At 42.0% G+C, this 19408-nt stretch overlaps 3 protein-coding genes and 1 long non-coding RNA gene across 4 annotated transcripts; all 4 read right to left on the bottom strand.

Annotated features, from left to right (window-relative positions):
* Positions 1 to 1603: 1603 nt before the first annotated feature.
* On the bottom strand, positions 1604 to 4146 carry LOC147223877 (uncharacterized). Its single transcript, XM_086166293.1, has 5 exons — positions 4073 to 4146; positions 3266 to 3937; positions 3008 to 3121; positions 2157 to 2200; positions 1604 to 1812 (listed from the first exon to the last, which is right to left on the bottom strand). Exons 1-5 carry the CDS (start codon positions 4125 to 4127, stop codon positions 1696 to 1698), a joined length of 1002 nt encoding a protein of 333 aa, XP_086022419.1. The 5' UTR covers positions 4128 to 4146; the 3' UTR covers positions 1604 to 1695.
* A 4324-nt stretch (positions 4147 to 8470) lies between these two features.
* Positions 8471 to 11013, bottom strand: LOC147223876 (uncharacterized). Its single transcript, XM_086166252.1, has 5 exons — positions 10940 to 11013; positions 10133 to 10804; positions 9875 to 9988; positions 9024 to 9067; positions 8471 to 8679 (listed from the first exon to the last, which is right to left on the bottom strand). The coding sequence occupies exons 1-5, from the start codon at positions 10992 to 10994 to the stop codon at positions 8563 to 8565; spliced, it is 1002 nt and encodes a 333-aa protein (XP_086022378.1). The 5' UTR covers positions 10995 to 11013; the 3' UTR covers positions 8471 to 8562.
* A 4300-nt stretch (positions 11014 to 15313) lies between these two features.
* LOC147223875 (uncharacterized) lies at positions 15314 to 16820 on the bottom strand. The gene is made up of 3 exons (XR_015107575.1): positions 16722 to 16820; positions 15871 to 15914; positions 15314 to 15525 (listed from the first exon to the last, which is right to left on the bottom strand). It is a non-coding gene; the product is annotated as an uncharacterized LOC147223875 (long non-coding RNA).
* A 152-nt stretch (positions 16821 to 16972) lies between these two features.
* On the bottom strand, positions 16973 to 17848 carry LOC147223874 (T cell receptor alpha chain MC.7.G5-like). Its single transcript, XM_086166233.1, has 2 exons — positions 17788 to 17848; positions 16973 to 17652 (listed from the first exon to the last, which is right to left on the bottom strand). The coding sequence occupies exons 1-2, from the start codon at positions 17840 to 17842 to the stop codon at positions 16973 to 16975; spliced, it is 735 nt and encodes a 244-aa protein (XP_086022359.1). The 5' UTR covers positions 17843 to 17848.
* Positions 17849 to 19408: the final 1560 nt, after the last annotated feature.

Genomic DNA, 19408 nt, shown 5'->3' with positions numbered 1-19408 from the left:
TGCTTCATGATGAGCTCTGCTGTCTCAAGTGAAGAGGGGAGGTTAGGGAGAGCCACCAGGTGCACTGCCTTGGAGAACAAGTCTGGTTCTGTTCAGGGAAATTTAACAGGGAGAGCGCACAGGAGGTCATAGAGGTGCTGTTGAGAGGCCTTGTTTCGGCTACAAACCCTGGAGACAAACTCTCAGACGTCTGCTGCTATTATTGGATGACCCAACTTGAGCACCTGGGTCTGTACCACATCGGGAAGATGGAGCCTTTGGGTGTTCCAGTCCCAGGGTCCAGCTGGGTACGCTGTGCACTCATGACCACCTCTGAGATTTGTGGTGATTTCCCAAATAACCAGAGAAGTAAGGATTGTGTCAGGGTCTCTAGACACATGCCTGCCAGGAGTTCAACTGTTGGGCCTATTTGATGTCGGTAAGGTTATTGTGACCGGATGTGTCACGGAGCGCGGGGGCGGACTCGGGCAGGGAACCACACCTCAGAGCAGGAATCTGGATCGAAAGCGCTTTGAGTTGAAACAGCAGGTAGGGTGTCACTGGTAAGCCCCTGGCCCCGAGACAGAGTTGCACAGGGCTGGGTCTCACCAGGACGGGTGGCAGGCAGGACGGGTTGCAGGCAGGATCAGATGTTACACCGGCTGACTGGGTCCGGTCACGGCGGGGCTCCGCAGTGGACTGTGATCCGCAATCCCCCAGCACCATGCAGAGCGTTGCCGCTGCCCTTTATAGGGATCTTGATTCGCGGCATCTGCTGCAGCTGGCGCCGATTACAAATTGGGATCAGGTGTGATACCCTGACAGGATGTTTGAAGGATATTTTACCACATCCACCCAGTGGTACCACACCTGGAAGGTATCCAAGACAGGGAGCAGCTCTCTGTTTCCACTTTCATTGTTCTCCTTGGCTGAGGTGAACTGCAGTGAGAAAAACATGCAGGGGTGAAAAATGTGAAAAATGTGAAGCTTGTTGTCAGAGGTTGACTCCTGTGACAGGAACGCCCCAAGACCTGTGTCGGATGTATCCACCTCCATAATCCAGAACTTCTGACCACTGGGCAACAATACAGTTCTTTTCTCAACAGTCCAGGGAAGGTGCTTCTGACTTTGTCTCTGGTTCAGAAGTGGATTGACGCGAGTTGAGGAATGCGAGATTTATATCCAACGTGTAAGATTGGTCTGTGTTCAATGGCTCCTGATGTGCTGACTCCAGCCTTAGTCCACTCCTTGTGAAGATCCCCCAAATTCTTGCATTTATTTTGCTTGTCAATCCTCAAGGCTGTGGCTATCCCCTTTGCTGGTGTACCTTGTCCTTCCAACTTTCCATTAATATACTAGGATGCAGCATTCTGTGAACAACCAGCTTCCTTCTAACTGGAAACGACCCCTTCAAGATAACTTTGACTCCAGTTCTTTTCCCATCAGTGCCATGACTGTACATATATGTCAATATATATATATGTCAATTTAGGTGTCTCTCTGTATCCAGCTTCCTGACCCACTGATTCCACAGGGGTCTTGAGTTCTGTGGTTTTTCATTATAAATTCCACAAAGAAATCAACCTTTGTGACTTAACACAAACAGACTTAGTGAGATTGAAGGAGGTTCAGTTGTTTTATTGTAATACAACAGATACGATGCAAAGTTTACTCTCAAACAAGGATGCAGGAACAACAACAGATGCCCAGAAAGATCTACAGCTTGACACCGGCGTACACACATTCACCCCTGGTGTCATTTCTCTCTCTTGGTCTGTGGCTGCTGAAATCACTTAGAGTGGCATATTGGAGGTTCTCTGCTTCCTGGCGACCCTGTAAATAAAATATAATACAGCTGGCTGTCAAAAGTTTTTTTTTCTGTTTCCATGGATAATTATTCATCCTAAGAAAGGAATGTGTCAAGACTTAAAGATTTTTACCAAATAACTTTCCTTGCAGTATTTACTTTACACACCCAAAATATGTACAATATTTGCAAAAGTATAACAACAGTATCACCACAGATAACTTGTTCCTTTTCTTTTTTCCTGTTTGTTTTTTTCCTTTTTTTTTAGTAAAATCCACCCTTCCTACAAACATACACATATGATGTGTATTTGGCATTCAGGCTACAAAGTATACGAAAGTGAATGTAAATACAACAAACATGTTCCTACCTCTGCCTCAGGAGCCGGAACAACCGATGGTCTTTCTTGTGAGTCTGGTCCGTAAAAGAAGCATTTTCAGAACACAACACTTACACTTGTTGCAAGCAGTAATAATTTACCAATTGAGGATGTATTAATTTATTACAAATGTGGACTCAGTACTGAGCCTTGAGGCACTCCTGTGGACAAGCTATGAGTTTGGACAGTGACCCCCTCCTAGATATAACAAATAAAACTCCGTAGGTGTCAACCTTACGCCGTGCAAATTCCAATTTTTTCTATAACTTTTTGAAGCTGGAGTAAAGCGGTTTTATCAAAAATTTGATCATTAATCTTTAATGGTGGACATTAATTTATAAGCATTTAATCAGGATATTCTTCATCAGTAATATCCATGCATATGTTGGGTAGTTTTAACCGAACATACACCTGCAAGTGATCAATTGTCTGGGCTTAAACGTGGGGTGTAAACTTTATATCATACTAAAAAATCACCCAAACAACTTTGGATTTATATGGATTAAATCTAATGAACTCAAAAACCTCCAAGATAATACAAAATGTCTAGATCATAAATTGTAGCAGTTTCTATAACAGTCGGTTATAAGCCTGATATATCCTAAATTAGTCAATAACTTTCTGAAGTTGAAGTAAAGCTGTTTAAGTGAACAATTCAACACTGGTGTCTAATGATGGAAAGACCAAGGAGTATAGACTTGCTCCAGCTCCTTTTGTATAAGCCATAATTGTTTCTGCTCTGTCAACTTTGCAAATTCTCAAAACTAGGTTTAATGAAATAAACTAAAAAATAAATGTGCAAATAAACCGCAAGCATTGGACATGGTATTTCTTATTCCTACCTGTAGAGTTATAACTTTGTTTCTTATACAATCTATACGCAGTAAATGTCAGGAAAACAATCAGAATTGTGCTGAATGTCAAAGCTCCGCTCAATGCCGATATCAATTCTGTACCTGCGGGTTTTAAGACAAGAAAAAATAGAATTTTAAAACACACAGAAAAATTACACATATGTGTAAGATCTTGATTTTTTTTGTCACCAGTTTGGGAGATTCACTACAATTAAATAATAATGTATTAAGTAATCTTCTACTTACCTTGTGAGTCTGGAATTTTAATTTTTCCAAACAGTATCTGTCCACATGATGCAACAGCACAACGATAAGTTCCAGTGTGAGATGCTGTCAAATTCTCTTTCGACAAGTGGTAGAAACAGGTGTGCGTTTGTGTTTCAGGTTTGTTCTCACACTGATCCTCCCCAACTTCATGAGTGGAAATCATTCCAGTTTCAGACTCCTCTGAGCCTTCAAACCAGTAAACACTGTGTCCTGTACCACAAGTCCCAGTTTTGACAGAACATTTCTGATTCACAGAGTCTCCTGACTGGAGGGTCTCAGGTGGCAGTTTAAGACGGGAATCCTTCACAATGACCATGGTGCCATTCAAAAATTCAAGTGCATTTACAGAGCTACCCATGCAGAAGTAAGTAGCTGAGTCGGAAATTTGTGCATTTGAGATATTCAAATGATTTCTGCCGGGAGAATGATTAATTCCAAAGCGTTTATTCATTTCAAATTCATTATAAAAATATGCCAATTGGGTCTGTTGATAGAATACTGCTATAAGACTTGGTGTCTGTCCCATAGTTTGTTTATACCAGTAAAACATTGATAGAAATTCATCCCCTTTATAGAAACACTCCAACACAAAGTCTTCACCCACATTTACAGATAATTGTTGTAAAGACGATGATGAAGCTGAGATGTGTGCTGAGGAGGAAAGAGAGATTAAGAGGAAACGGAAAGTTAAACGTACGCATATAATAAACTCGCCCAAAAAATGCATCTTGAAACTTGAAGGAAAAAGAAGATAAAATGAAGACAAAATATAACTTCAATTCTCACCTGTTCTCACCAGCAGCAAACTGGCCACATGAAAAACAACAGATCCAAGGGTCATGTTGGTTAAATCCTTTGCCTTCAACAGAAAGAATCAACTTCTCATCTGTAGATTTATAAAGCAAGACAGATGTTGATCGGCCAATCAGATGCGAGTCTTTGAAAGCATCATCGATCACGTGTTCACTGCTCCTCAAATAGTCTCTGTGTGGTACATATCAGAAACACGATGTCGTCAAATGTTCCTTAAACATTCTCTCACTCTATAATATTCTGTGGAATAATTAAACCAGAAACTCTTCTGCCACCTCTCCTAGAGACCTAGACACATTCGAAAGGACATTGTTTTGTCCTCTGTCAAACTTTTTACAAAAGGGACTGGGATTGATCCCAAAAAGTTTGCAATGGCAAAATATCAATTCGTGTAACCAAATAAACAAATTATAATACTAGATTTAAGAGTGTATAAAGTGATTTTTTTTTCTTAATGCAGACATTCAGAGCAAGTTTGTAACACTGAAAGGGAATCTTTTTGGGGGGACTGCAAAAGCAAAGACATTATTTATCAACCTCATGTTTTTACTTGCATTAATCAATGACTACTACCTTGTAAATGACAATGCAGTAACAATGTCTTCAAACTATTGTTTGCCTTTTGACAGTCAAATGTCCTGATAAATGCAGAGTTTTGTCAGGAAGGGCTTGCATTGTTTAAAAATGCCAAACAAATAAGCAAATCAAGTCTATGACTTACAAAAAGACTCAGTTGTGATCCACGACTGCTATTGGTGCCAATAACCAACAGGCTACCCGTGGAAATATGGCTACAGTGGGTCGAAGAAGGAGAGCATGTTCAGAAGCAGGGAGAGAAGAGAAAAGGCAAGAGTCTCTGACTGAGCGTACAGACTTTGAATATTTAGACAACGAAAGACAATAGCTTGTGAGTTGGTTGACATGATGCAGAGAGGGAAGGTGGTACACCAGCTGGAGAGTTGGCAAGGCTAGGAGAAAGTTTTAGGTTGTAAAACTTTGGTTTCGATATGAAGAGAAATATGGTAGGGGTTATCTTGAAGGAGTTGTTTGGAATATTCTGGTATTGAACAGAGTGCAAGATAGACTGATGAGTCTGAAACTAGAAATTGAAAGCGTGACACTCAAAGTTGGTAGTGGCTATGCCTCACCAGTGAGATATAAGTTAGAAAAGAAAGATACACTCTGGAGTGAGTAAGATGAAGTGATGCAGAACCCCAAGAGGTGGTTGCCCTCTGATAGGCCATTTCCTGATCCTGTTCGTGCTTGCCACCCCAAAGGGAACCTCAACATCTTCCTCTCTGCTGCATCCAGCTCTGGCCTCATGGCTTCTCCTCAATACCCCTGTCACTCAAGCAAACAACACCGCTGGTCTCACCACTGTCTTACATACCTTTATTTTCATTCTGGTTGTTACCCTTTTATCAAACATTACCCCTGACACTGTTCTCCACCCCTGCCGACATGAATGCGTACGTTTCTTCACCTCTTTCCCGCACTCTCCATTGACTGTTGGCCTTGAAGTACTTGAAATTCCCCACCTTCTTTATGTCTTTACCCTGTAACCCCATGGTTTCCCTTTCATTCACACATATATATATTCTTTCTTGGTGCGCCTAAACCTTTCCAGAGCATACCACGACCGCTTGAGATTTTCTTCCATCCGCTCCTTGCTCTCAAAACAGATCACAATGTCATCTGCAAATATTATAGTCAATGCAGATTCCTGTCTAACCTCACCACTTCGCAACTCGCATACATTCTCATACGGTACATAGTTCTTCTCTCTGCACCCTGTCATATTCACTTCTAGGTCTACAAAGCCTCAATGCAACACCCTCTGACCTTCTCTGTGTGTCTCCATCAGCATACTCAAGGCAAATACTGCATCTGTAGTACTCTTTCTGGGCATGAAATCATACTGCTGCTCAGTGCACAATAAGTGGAAGAGGATGGATGGATGGATGGATGGATGGATTGATTACAGACGATGAAAACCCAAAACTCTGTATCTCAGAAAAATTTGATTACAATAAAAGATCAATAAAGAAAGGATTATTTTCGATGTCAGTCATTCGAAAAGTATGTTTTGGTACGAAATCGATACTCTTTTTTTTCATAAATTACTGCATCAGTAATTGTGCTGTGGTGGTGGTGTGCCCTGGAGGCAATCAGTCTGTGGCACTTCTCAAGTGTAATGGAAGCCCAGGTCACTTTTAATAGCAGCTTTCAGGTCAGTTGTATTGCTGCGTCTGGTGCCTCTCAATTTCTTCTTGATGGATTTCTATGAGGCTCAGCGTTGGATCAGCGGCTTCTTTGGTCGCGCATACCTGTACATTGGTCATCTGGAGAGAAGTGTGGACTCTACCTCCAAGCCTGGCGACAGCACTGGAGATGATCCTGGATGGAGGAAACTGCAACCTCAGACTCCTGACCAGGGAACATTGGGGCGAGGGGGTGGCCTTGATATCATTCAAAGGGGGAGAGGCCAGTGGCTTCTGCTGGCGGCTGAACTGGAGATTCATTGCATACTCCATCCAGGAAGGGTTCTTACTCCACGAGGAGGAGTGGAAGGCTGAAGCACAATGGAGGGTTACCTCATCAAGGCTCTGGTTGGCTTGTTCTGCCTGGCTGTTGGCTTGGGGGTGTTACCCTAAGGACAGGCTGATGGTTGCACCAATCTCCTTGCAGATGGCCCTCCTGACTTGGGAGGTGAATTGGGGGCCCCAGTCAGTCACTATGTCAGTTGGGAATCCATGGAGCAAGCTACACATGCTTCATGATGAGCTCTGCTGTCTCAAGTGAAGAGGGGAGGTTAGGGAGAGCCACCAGGTGCACTGCCTTGGAGAACAAGTCTGGTTCTGTTCAGGGAAATTTAACAGGGAGAGCGCACAGGAGGTCATAGAGGTGCTGTTGAGAGGCCTTGTTTCGGCTACAAACCCTGGAGACAAACGCTCAGACGTCTGCTGCTATTATTGGATGACCCCACTTGAGCACCTGGGTCTGTACCACATCGGGAAGATAGAGCCTTTGGGGGTTCCAGTCCCAGGGTCCAGCTGGGTACGCTGTGCCCTCATGACCACCTCTGAGATTTGTGGCGATTTCCCCAATAACCAGAGAAGTAAGGATTGTGTCAGGGTCTCTAGACACATGCCTGCCAGGAGTTCAACTGTTGGGCCTATTTGATGTCGGTAAGGTTATTGTGACCGGATGTGTCACGGAGCGCGGGGGCGGACTCGGGCAGGGAACCACACCTCAGAGCAGGAATCTGGATCGAAAGCGCTTTGAGTTGAAACGGTAGGTAGGGTGTCGCTGGTAAGCCCCTGGCCCCGAGACAGAGTTGCACAGGGCTGGGTCTCACCAGGACGGGTGGCAGGCAGGACGGGTTGCAGGCAGGATCAGATGTTACACCGGCTGACTGGGTCCGGTCACGGCGGGGCTCCGCAGTGGACTGTGATCCACAATCCCCCAGCACCATGCAGAGCGGTGCCGCTGCCCTTTATAGGGATCTTGATTAGCGGCATCTGCTGCAGCTGGCACCGATTACAAATTGGGATCAGGTGTGATACCCTGACAGGATGTTTGATGGATATTTTACCACATCCACCCAGTGGTACCACACCTGGAAGGTATCCAAGACAGGGAGCAGCTCTCTGTTTCCACTTTCATTGTTCTCCTTGGCTGAGGTGAACTGCAGTGAGAAAAACATGCAGGGGTAAAAAATGTGAAAAATGTGAAGCTTGTTGTCAGAGGTTGACTCCTGTGACAGGAACGCCCCAAGACCTGTGTCGGATGTATCCACCTCCATAATCCAGAACTTCTGACCACTGGGCAACAATACAGTTCTTTTCTCAACAGTCCAGGGAAGGTGCTTCTGACTTTGTCTCTGGTTCAGAAGTGGATTGACGCGAGTTGAGGAATGCGAGATTTATATCCAACGTGTAAGATTGGTCTGTGTTCAATGGCTCCTGATGTGCTGACTCCAGCCTTAGTCCACTCCTTGTGAAGATCCCCCAAATTCTTGCATTTATTTTGCTTGTCAATCCTCAAGGCTGTGGCTATCCCCTTTGCTGGTGTACCTTGTCCTTCCAACTTTCCATTAATATACTAGGATGCAGCATTCTGTGAACAACCAGCTTCATTCTAACTGGAAACGACCCCTTCAAGATAACTTTGACTCCAGTTCTTTTCCCAACAGTGCCATGACTGTACATATATGCCAATATATATATGTCAATTTAGGTGTCTCTCTGTATCCAGCTTCCTGACCCACTGATTCCACAGGGGTCTTGAGTTCTGTGGTTTTTCATTATAAATTCCACAAAGAAATCAACCTTTGTGACTTAACACAAACAGACTTAGTGAGATTGAAGGAGGTTCAGTTGTTTTATTGCAATACAACAGATACGATGCAAAGTTTACTCTCAAACAAGGATGCAGGAACAACAACAGATGTCCAGAAAGATCTACAGCTTGACATCGGCGTACACACATTCACCCCTGGTGTCATTTCTCTCTCTTGGTCTGTGGCTGCTGAAATCACTTAGAGTGGCATATTGGAGGTTCTCTGCTTCCTGGCGACCCTGTAAATAAAATATAATACAGCTGGCTGTCAAATGTTTTTTTTTTGTTTCCATGGATAATTATTCATCCTAAGAAAGGAATGTGTTAAGACTTAAAGATTTTTACCAAATAACTTTCCCTGTAGTATTTACTTTACACACCCAAAATATGTACAATATTCGCAAAAGTATAACAACAGTATCGCCACAGATAACTTGTTCCTTTTCTTTTTTCCTGTTTGTTTTTTTCCTTTTTTTTTTAGTAAAATCCACCCTTCCTACAAACATACACATATGATGTGTATTTGGCATTCAGGCTACAAAGTATACGAAAGTGAATGTAAATACAACAAACATGTTCCTACCTCTGCCTCAGGAGCCGGAACAACCGATGGTCTTTCTTGTGAGTCTGGTCCGTAAAAGAAGCATTTTCAGAACACAACACTAACACTTGTTGCAAGCAGTAATAATTTACCAATTGAGGATGTATTAATTTATTACAAATGTGGACTCAGTACTGAGCCTTGAGGCACTCCTGTGGACAAGCTATGAGTTTGGACAGTGACCCCCTCCTAGATATAACAAATAAAACTCCGTAGGTGTCAACCTTACGCCGTGCAAATTCCAATTTTTTCTATAACTTTTTGAAGCTGGAGTAAAGCGGTTTTATCAAAAATTTGATCATTAATCTTTAATGGTGGACATTAATTTATAAGCATTTAATCAGGATATTCTTCATCAGTAATATCCGTGCATATGTTGGGTAGTTTTAACCGAACATACACCTGCAAGTGATCGATTGTCTGGGCTTAAACGTGGGGTGTAAACTTTATATCATACTAAAAAATCACCCAAACAACTTTGGATTTATATGGATTAAATCTAATGAACTCAAAAACCTCCAAGATAATACAAATTGTCTAGATCATAAATTGTAGCAGTTTCTATAACAGTCGGTTATAAGCCTGATATATCCTAAATTAGTCAATAACTTTCTGAAGTTGAAGTAAAGCTGTTTAAGTGAACAATTCAACACTGGTGTCTAATGATGGAAAGACCAAGGAGTATAGACTTGCTGCAGCTCCTTTTGTAGAAGCCATCATTGTTTCTGCTCTGTCAACTTTGCAAATTCTCAAAACTAGGTTTAATGAGATAAACTAAAAAATAAATGTGCAAATAAACCGCAAGCATTGGACATGGTATTTCTTATTCCTACCTGTAGATTTATAACTTTGTTTCTTATACAATCTATACGCAGTAAATGTCAGGAAAACAATCAGAATTGTGCTGAATGTCAAAGCTCCGCTCAGTGCCGATATCAATTCTGTACCTGCGGGTTTTAAGACAGGAAAAAATAGAATTTTAAAACACACAGAAAAATTACACACATGTGTAAGATTTTGATTTTTTTTGTCACCAGTTTGGGAGATTCACTACAATTAAATAATAATTTATTAAGTAATCTTCTACTTACCTTGTGAGTCTGGAATTTTAATTTTTCCAAACAGTATCTGTCCACATGATGCAACAGCACAACGATAAGTTCCAGTGTGAGATGCTGTCAAATTCTCTTTCGACAAGTGGTAGAAACAGGTGTGTGTTTGTGTTTCAGGTTTGTTCTCACACTGATCCTCCCCAACTTCATGAGTGGAAATCATTCCAGTTTCAGACTCCTCTGAGCCTTCAAACCAGTAAACACTGTGTCCTGTACCACAAGTCCCAGTTTTGACAGAACATTTCTGATTCACAGAGTCTCCTGACTGGAGGGTCTCAGGTGGCAGTTTAAGACGGGAATCCCTCACAATGACCATGGTGCCATTCAAAAATTCAAGTGCATTTACAGAGCTACCCATGCAGAAGTAAGTAGCTGAGTCGGAAATTTGTGCATTTGAGATATTCAAATGATTTCTGCCGGGAGAATGATTAATTCTAAAGCGTTTATTCATTTCAAATTCATTATAAAAATATGGCAATTGGGTCTGTTGATAGAATTCTGCTATAAGACTTGGTTTCTGTCCCATAGTTTGTTTATACCAGTAAAACATTGATAGAAATTCAGCCCCTTTATAGAAACACTCCAACACAAAGTCTTCACCCACATTTACAGATAATTGTTGTAAAGACGATGATGAAGCTGAGATGTGTGCTGAGGAGGAAAGAGAGATTAAGAGGAAACGGAAAGTTAAACGTACGCATATAATAAACTCGCCCAAAAAATGCATCTTGATACTTGAAGGAAAAATAAGATGAAATGAAGACAAAATATAACTTCAATTCTCACCTGTTCTCACCAGCAGCAAACTGGCCACATGAAAAACAACAGATCCAAGGGTCATGTTGGTTAAATCCTTCGCCTTCAACAGAAAGAATCAACTTCTCATCTGTAGATTTATAAAGCAAGACAGATGTTGATCGGCCAATCAGATGAGAGTCTTTGAAAGCATCATCGATCACGTGTTCACTGCTCCTCAAATAGTCTCTGTGTGGTACATATCAGAAACACGATGTCGTCAAATGTTCCTTAAACATTCTCTCACTCTATAATATTCTGTGGAATAATTAAACCAGAAACTCTTCTGCCACCTCTCCTAGAGACCTAGACACATTCGAAAGGACATTGTTTTGTCCTCTGTCAAACTTTTTACAAAAGGGACTGGGATTGATCCCAAAAAGTTTGCAATGGCAAAATATCAATTCGTGTAACCAAATAAACAAATTATAATACTAGATTTAAGAGTGTATAAAGTGATTTTTTTTTCTTAATGCAGACATTCAGAGCAAGTTTGTAACACTGAAAGGGAATCTTTTTGGGGGGACTGCAAAAGCAAAGACATTATTTATCAACCTCATGTTTTTACTTGCATTAATCAATGACTACTACCTTGTAAATGACAATGCAGTAACAATGTCTTCAAACTATTGTTTGCCTTTTGACAGTCAAATGTCCTGATAAATGCAGAGTTTTGTCAGGAAGGGCTTGCATTATTTAAAAATGCCAAACAAATAAGCAAATCAAGTCTATGACTTACAAAAAGACTCAGTCGTGATCCATGACTGCTATTGGTGCCAATAACAGACAGGCTACCCGTGGAAATATGGCTATAGTGGGTCGAAGAAGGAGAGCATGTTCAGAAGCAGGGAGAGAAGAGAAAAGGCAAGAGTCTCTGACTGAGCGTACAGACTTTGAATATTTAGACAACGAAAGACAATAGCTGGTGAGTTGGTTGACATGATGCAGAGAGGGAAGGTGGTACACCAGCTGGAGAGTTGGCAAGGCTAGGAGAAAGTTTTAGGTTGTAAAACTTTGGTTTCGATATGAAGAGAAATATGGTAGGGGTTATCTTGAAGGAGTTGTTAGGAATATTCTGGTATTGAACAGAGTGCCAGATAGACTGATGAGTCTGAAAGTAGAAATTGAAAGCGTGACGCTCAAAGTTGGTAGTGGCTATGCCTCACCAGTGAGATATAAGTTAGAAAAGAAAGATACACTCTGGAGTGAGTAAGATGAAGTGATGCAGAACCCCAAGAGGTGGTTGCCCTCTGATAGGCCATTTCCTGATCCTGTCCGTGCTTGCCACCCCAAAGGGAACCTCAACATCTTCCTCTCTGCTGCATCCAGCTCTGGCCTCATGGCTTCTCCTCAATACCCCTGTCACTCAAGCAAACAACACCGCTGGTCTCACCACTGTCTTACATACCTTTATTTTCATTCTGGTTGTTACCCTTTTATCAAACATTACCCCTGACACTGTTCTCCACCCCTGCCGACATGAATGCGTACGTTTCTTCACCTCTTTCCCGCACTCTCCATTGACTGTTGGCCTTGAAGTACTTGAAATTCCCCACCTTCTTTATGTCTTTACCCTGTAACCCCATGGTTTCCCTTTCATTCACACATATATATATTCTTTCTTGGTGCGCCTAAACCTTTCCAGAGCATACCACGACCGCTTGAGATTTTCTTCCATCCGCTCCTTGCTCTCAAAACAGATCACAATGTCATCTGCAAATATTATAGTCAATGCAGATTCCTGTCTAACCTCACCACTTCGCAACTCGCATACATTCTCATACGGTACATAGTTCTTCTCCCTGCACCCTGTCATATTCACTTCTAGGTCTACAAAGCCTCAATGCAACACCCTCTGACCTTCTCTGTGTGTCTCCATCAGCATACTCAAGGCAAATACTGCATCTGTAGTACTCTTTCTGGGCATGAAATCATACTGCTGCTCAGTGCACAATAAGTGGAAGAGGATGGATGGATGGATGGATGGATGGATGGATTGATTACAGACGATGAAAACCCAAAACTCTATCTCAGAAAAATTTGATTACAATAAAAGATCAATAAAGAAAGGAATATTTTCGATGTCAGTCATTCGAAAAGTATGTTTTGGTACGAAATCGATACTCTTTTTTTTCATAAATTACTGCATCAGTAATTGTGCTGTGGTGGTGGTGTGCCCTGGAGGCATTCAGTCTGTGGCACCTCTCAAGTGTAATGGAAGCCCAGGTTACTTTTAATAGCAGCTTTCAGGTCATTTGTATTGCTGCGTCTGGTGCCTCTCAATTTCTTCTTGATGGATTTCTATGAGGCTCAGCGTTGGATCAGCGGCTTCTTTGGTCGCGCATACCTGTACATTGGTCATCTGGAGAGAAGTGTGGACTCTACCTCCAAGCCTGGCGACAGCACTGGAGATGATCCTGGATGGAGGAAACTGCAACCTCAGACTCCTGACCAGGGAACATTGGGGCAAGGGGGTGGCCTTGATATCATTCAAAGGGGGAGAGGCCAGTGGCTTCTGCTGGCGGCTGAACTGGAGATTCATTGCATACTCCATCCAGGAAGGGTTCTTACTCCACGAGGAGGGGTGGAAGGCTGAAGCACAATGGAGGGTTACCTCATCAAGGCTCTGGTTGGCTTGTTCTGCCTGGCTGTTGGCTTGGGGGTGGTACTCTGAGGACAGGCTGATGGTTGCACCAATCTCCTTGCAGATGGCCCTCCTGACTTGGGAGGTGAATTGGGGGCCCCAGTCAGTCACTATGTCAGTTGGGAATCCATGGAGCAAGCTACACATGCTTCATGATGAGCTCTGCTGTCTCAAGTGAAGAGGGGAGGTTAGGGAGAGCCACCAGGTGCACTGCCTTGGAGAACAAGTCTGGTTCTGTTCAGGGAAATTTAACAGGGAGAGCGCACAGGAGGCCATAGAGGTGCTGTTGAGAGGCCTTGTTTCGGCTACAAACCCTGGAGACAAACTCCCAGACGTCTGCTGCTATTATGGGATGACCCCACTTGAGCACCTGGGTCTGTACCACATCGGGAAGATGGAGCCTTTGGGGGTTCCAGTCCCAGGGTCCAGCTGGGTACGCTGTGCACTCATGACCACCTCTGAGATTTGTGGTGATTTCCCCAATAACCAGAGAAGTAAGGATTGTGTCAGGGTCTCTAGACACATGCCTGCCAGGAGTTCAACTGTTGGGCCTATTTGATGTCGGTAAGGTTATTGTGACCGGATGTGTCACGGAGCGCGGGGGCGGACTCGGGCAGGGAACCACACCTCAGAGCAGGAATCTGGATCGAAAGCGCTTTGAGTTGAAACGGCAGGTAGGGTGTCGCTGGTAAGCCCCTGGCCCCGAGACAGAGTTGCACAGGACTCGGTCTCACCAGGACAGGTGGAAGGCAGGATCAGACGTTACACCGGCTGACTGTGTCCGGTCACGGCGGAGCTCCGCAGTGGACTGTGATCCACAATCCCCCAGCACCATGCAGAGCGGTGCCGCTGCCCTTTATAGGGATCTTGATTAGCGGCATCTGCTGCAGCTGGCGCCGATTACAAATTGGGATCAGGTGTGATACCCTGACAGGATGTTTGAAGGATATTTTACCACATCCACCCAGTGGTACCACACCTGGAAGGTATCCAAGACAGGGAGCAGCTCTTTGTTTCCACTTTCATTGTTCTCCTTGGCTGAGGTGAACTGCAGTGAGAAAAACATGCAGGGGTGAAAAATGTGAAGCTTGTTGTCAGAGGTTGACTCCTGTGACAGGAACGCCCCAAGACGTGTGTCGGATGTATCCACCTCCATAATCCAGAACTTCTGACCACTGGGCAACAATACAGTTCTTTTCTCAACAGTCCAGGGAAGGTGCTTCTGACTTTGTCTCTGGTTCAGAAGTGGATTGACGCGAGTTGTGGAATGCGAGATTTATATCCAATGTGTAAGATTGGTCTGTGTTCAATGGCTCCTGGTGTGCTGACTCCAGCCTTAGTCCACTCCTTGTGAAGATCCCCCAAATTCTTGCATTTATTTTGCTTGTCAATCCTCAAGGCTGTGGCTATCCCCTTTGCTGGTGTACCTTGTCCTTCCAACTTTCCATTAATATACTAGGATGCAGCATTCTGTGAACAACCAGCTTCATTCTAACTGGAAACGACCCCTTCAAGATAACTTTGACTCCAGTTCTTTTCCCATCAGTGCCATGACTGTACATATATGTCAATATATATATATGTCAATTTAGGTGTCTCTCTGTATCCAGCTTCCTGACCCACTGATTCCACAGGGGTCTTGAGTTCTGTGGTTTTTCATTATAAATTCCACAAAGAAATCAACCTTTGTGACTTAACACAAACAGACTTAGTGAGATTGAAGGAGGTTCAGTTGTTTTATTGCAATACAACAGATACGATGCAAAGTTTACTCTCAAACAAGGATGCAGGAACAACAACAGATGTCCAGAAAGATCTACAGCTTGACACCGGCGTACACACATTCACCCCTGGTGTCATTTCTCTCTCTTGGTCTGTGGCTGCTGAAATCACTTAGAGTGGCATATTGGAGGTTCTCTGCTTCCTGGCGACCCTGTAAATAAAATATAATACACCTGGCTGTCAAATGTTTTTTTTTTTGTTTCCATGGATAATTATTCATCCTAAGAAAGGAATGTGTCAAGACTTAAAGATTTTTACCAAATAACTTTCCCTGTAGTATTTACTTTACACACCCAAAATATGTACAATATTCGCAAAAGTATAACAACAGTATCGCCACAGATAACTTGTTCCTTTTCTTTTTTCCTGTTTGTTTTTTTCCTTTTTTTTTTAGTAAAATCCACCCTTCCTACAAACATACACATATGATGTGTATTTGGCATTCAGGCTACAAAGTATACGAAAGTGAATGTAAATACAACAAACATGTTCCTACCTCTGCCTCAGGAGCCGGAACAACCGATGGTCTTTCTTGTGAGTCTGGTCCGTAAAAGAAGCATTTTCAGAACACAACACTTACACTTGTTGCAAGCAGTAATAATTTACCAATTGAGGATGTATTAATTTATTACAAATGTGGACTCAGTACTGAGCCTTGAGGCACTCCTGTGGACAAGCTATGAGTTTGGACAGTGACCCCCTCCTAGATATAACAAATAAAACTCCGTAGGTGTCAACCTTACGCCGTGCAAATTCCAATTTTTTCTATAACTTTTTGAAGCTGGAGTAAAGCGGTTTTATCAAAAATTTGATCATTAATCTTTAATGGTGGACATTAATTTATAAGCATTTAATCAGGATATTCTTCATCAGTAATATCCATGCATATGTTGGGTAGTTTTAACCGAACATACACCTGCAAGTGATCAATTGTCTGGGCTTAAACGTGGGGTGTAAACTTTATATCATACTAAAAAATCACCCAAACAACTTTGGATTTATATGGATTAAATCTAATGAACTCAAAAACCTCCAAGATAATACAAAATGTCTAGATCATAAATTGTAGCAGTTTCTATAACAGTCGGTTATAAGCCTGATATATCCTAAATTAGTCAATAACTTTCTGAAGTTGAAGTAAAGCTGTTTAAGTGAACAATTCAACACTGGTGTCTAATGATGGAAAGACCAAGGAGTATAGACTTGCTCCAGCTCCTTTTGTATAAGCCATAATTGTTTCTGCTCTGTCAACTTTGCAAATTCTCAAAACTAGGTTTAATGAAATAAACTAAAAAATAAATGTGCAAATAAACCGCAAGCATTGGACATGGTATTTCTTATTCCTACCTGTAGAGTTATAACTTTGTTTCTTATACAATCTATACGCAGTAAATGTCAGGAAAACAATCAGAATTGTGCTGAATGTCAAAGCTCCGCTCAATGCCGATAGCAATTCTGTACCTGCGGGTTTTAAGACAAGAAAAAATAGAATTTTAAAACACACAGAAAAATTACACATATGTGTAAGATTTTGATTTTTTTTTGTCACCAGTTTGGGAGATTCACTACAATTAAATAATAATTTATTAAGTAATCTTCTACTTACCTTGTGAGTCTGGAATTTTAATTTTTCCAAACAGTATCTGTCCACATGATGCAACAGCACAACGATAAGTTCCAGTGTGAGATGCTGTCAAATTCTCTTTCGACAAGTGGTAGAAACAGGTGTGTGTTTGTGTTTCAGGTTTGTTCTCACACTGATCCTCCCCAACTTCATGAGTGGAAATCATTCCAGTTTCAGACTCCTCTGAGCCTTCAAACCAGTAAACACTGTGTCCTGTACCACAAGTCCCAGTTTTGACGGAACATTTCTGATTCACAGAGTCTCCTGACTGGAGGGTCTCAGGTGGCAGTTTAAGACGGGAATCCCTCACAATGACCATGGTGCCATTCAAAAATTCAAGGGCATTTACAAAGCTAGCCATGCAGAAGTAAGTAGCTGAGTCGGAAATTTGTGCATTTGAGATATTCAAATGATTTCTGCCGGGAGAATGATTAATTCTAAAGCGTTTATTCATTTTAAATTCATTATAAAAAAATGGCAATTGGGTCTGTTGATAGAATACTGCTATAAGACTTGGTTTCTGTCCCATAGTTTGTTTATACCAGTAAAACATTGATAGAAATTCAGCCCCTTTATAGAAACACTCCAACACAAAGTCTTGACCCACATTTACAGATAATTGTTGTAAAGACGATGATGAAGCTGAGATGTGTGCTGAGGAGGAAAGAGAGATTAAGAGGAAACGGAAAGTTAAACGTACGCATATAATAAACTCGCCCAAAAAATGCATCTTGAAACTTGAAGGAAAAAGAAGATAAAATGAAGACAAAATATAACTTCAATTCTCACCTGTTCTCACCAGCAGCAAACTGGCCACATGAAAAACAACAGATCCAAGGGTCATGTTGGTTAAATCCTTTGCCTTCAACAGAAAGAATCAACTTCTCATCTGTAGATTTATAAAGCAAGACAGATGTTGATCGGCCAATCAGATGCGAGTCTTTGAAAGCATCATCGATCACGTGTTCACTGCTCCTCAAATAGTCTCTGTGTGGTACATATCAGAAACACGATGTCGTCAAATGTTCCTTGAACATCCTCTCACTCTATAATATTCTGTGGAATAATTAAACCAGAAACTCTTCTGCCACCTCTCCTAGAGACCTAGACACATTCGAAAGGACATTGTTTTGTCCTCTGTCAAACTTTTTACAAAAGGGACTGGGATTGATCCCAAAAAGTTTGCAATGGCAAAATATCAATTCGTGTAACCAAATAAACAAATTATAATACTAGATTTAAGAGTGTATAAAGTGATTTTTTTTTCTTAATGCAGACATTCAGAGCAAGTTTGTAACACTGAAAGGGAATCTTTTTGGGGGGACTGCAAAAGCAAAGACATTATTTATCAACCTCATATTTTTACTTGCATTAATTAATGACTACTACCTTGTAAATGACAATGCAGTAACAATGTCTTCAAACTATTGTTTGCCTTTTGAAAGTTAAATGTCCTGATAAATGCAAAGTTTTGTCAGGAAGGGCTTGCATTGTTTAAAAATGCCAAACAAAAAAGCAAATCAAGTCTATGCCTTACAAAAGGACTTAGCCATGATCCACGACTGCTATTGGTGCCAATAACCAACAGGCTACCCGTGGAAATATGGCTATAGTGGGTCGAAGAAGGAGAGCATGTTCAGAAGCAGGGAGAGAAGAGAAAAGGCAAGAGTCTCTGACTGAGCGTACGGACTTTGAATATTTAGACAATGAAAGACAATAGCTTGTGAGTTGGTTGACATGATGCAGAGAGGGAAGGTGGTACACCAGCTGGAGAGTTGACAAGGCTAGGAGAAAGTTTTAGATTGTAAAACTTTGGTTTCGATATGAAGAGAAATATGGTAGGGGTTATCTTGAAGGAGTTGTTAGGAATATTCTGGTATTGAACAGAGTGCCAGATAGACTGATGAGTCTGAAAGTAGAAATTGAAAGCGTGACGCTCAAAGTTGGTAGTGGCTATGCCTCACCAGTGAGATATAAGTTAGAAAAGAAAGATACACTCTGGAGTGAGTAAGATGAAGTGATGCAGAACCCCAAGAGGTGGTTGCCCTCTGATAGGCCATTTTCTGATCCTGTCCGTGCTTGCCACCCCAAAGGTAACCTCAACATCTTCCTCTCTGCTGCATCCAGCTCTGGCCTCATGGCTTCTCCTCAATACCCCTGTCACTCAAGCAAACAACACCGCTGGTCTCACCACTGTCTTACATACCTTTATTTTCATTCTGGTTGTTACTCTTTTATCAAACATTACCCCTGACACTGTTCTCTACCCCTGCCGACATGAATGCGTATGTTTCTTCACCTCTTTCCCGCACTCTCCATTGACTGTTGGCCTTGAAGTACTTGAAATTCCCCACCTTCTTTATGTCTTTACCCTGTAACCCCATGGTTTCCCTTTCATTCACACATATAT

This window comes from Fistularia commersonii, chromosome 19, assembly GCF_037954325.1.
Source record: "Fistularia commersonii isolate RoL2024-O1a breed Wild chromosome 19, RoL_Fcom_v1.0, whole genome shotgun sequence".
In the NCBI taxonomy this organism is placed as follows: Eukaryota; Metazoa; Chordata; class Actinopteri; order Syngnathiformes; family Fistulariidae; genus Fistularia; species Fistularia commersonii.
The sequence above is the reverse complement of the archived record's forward strand: the minus strand, read 5'-3'. Positions and strand labels throughout refer to the sequence as shown.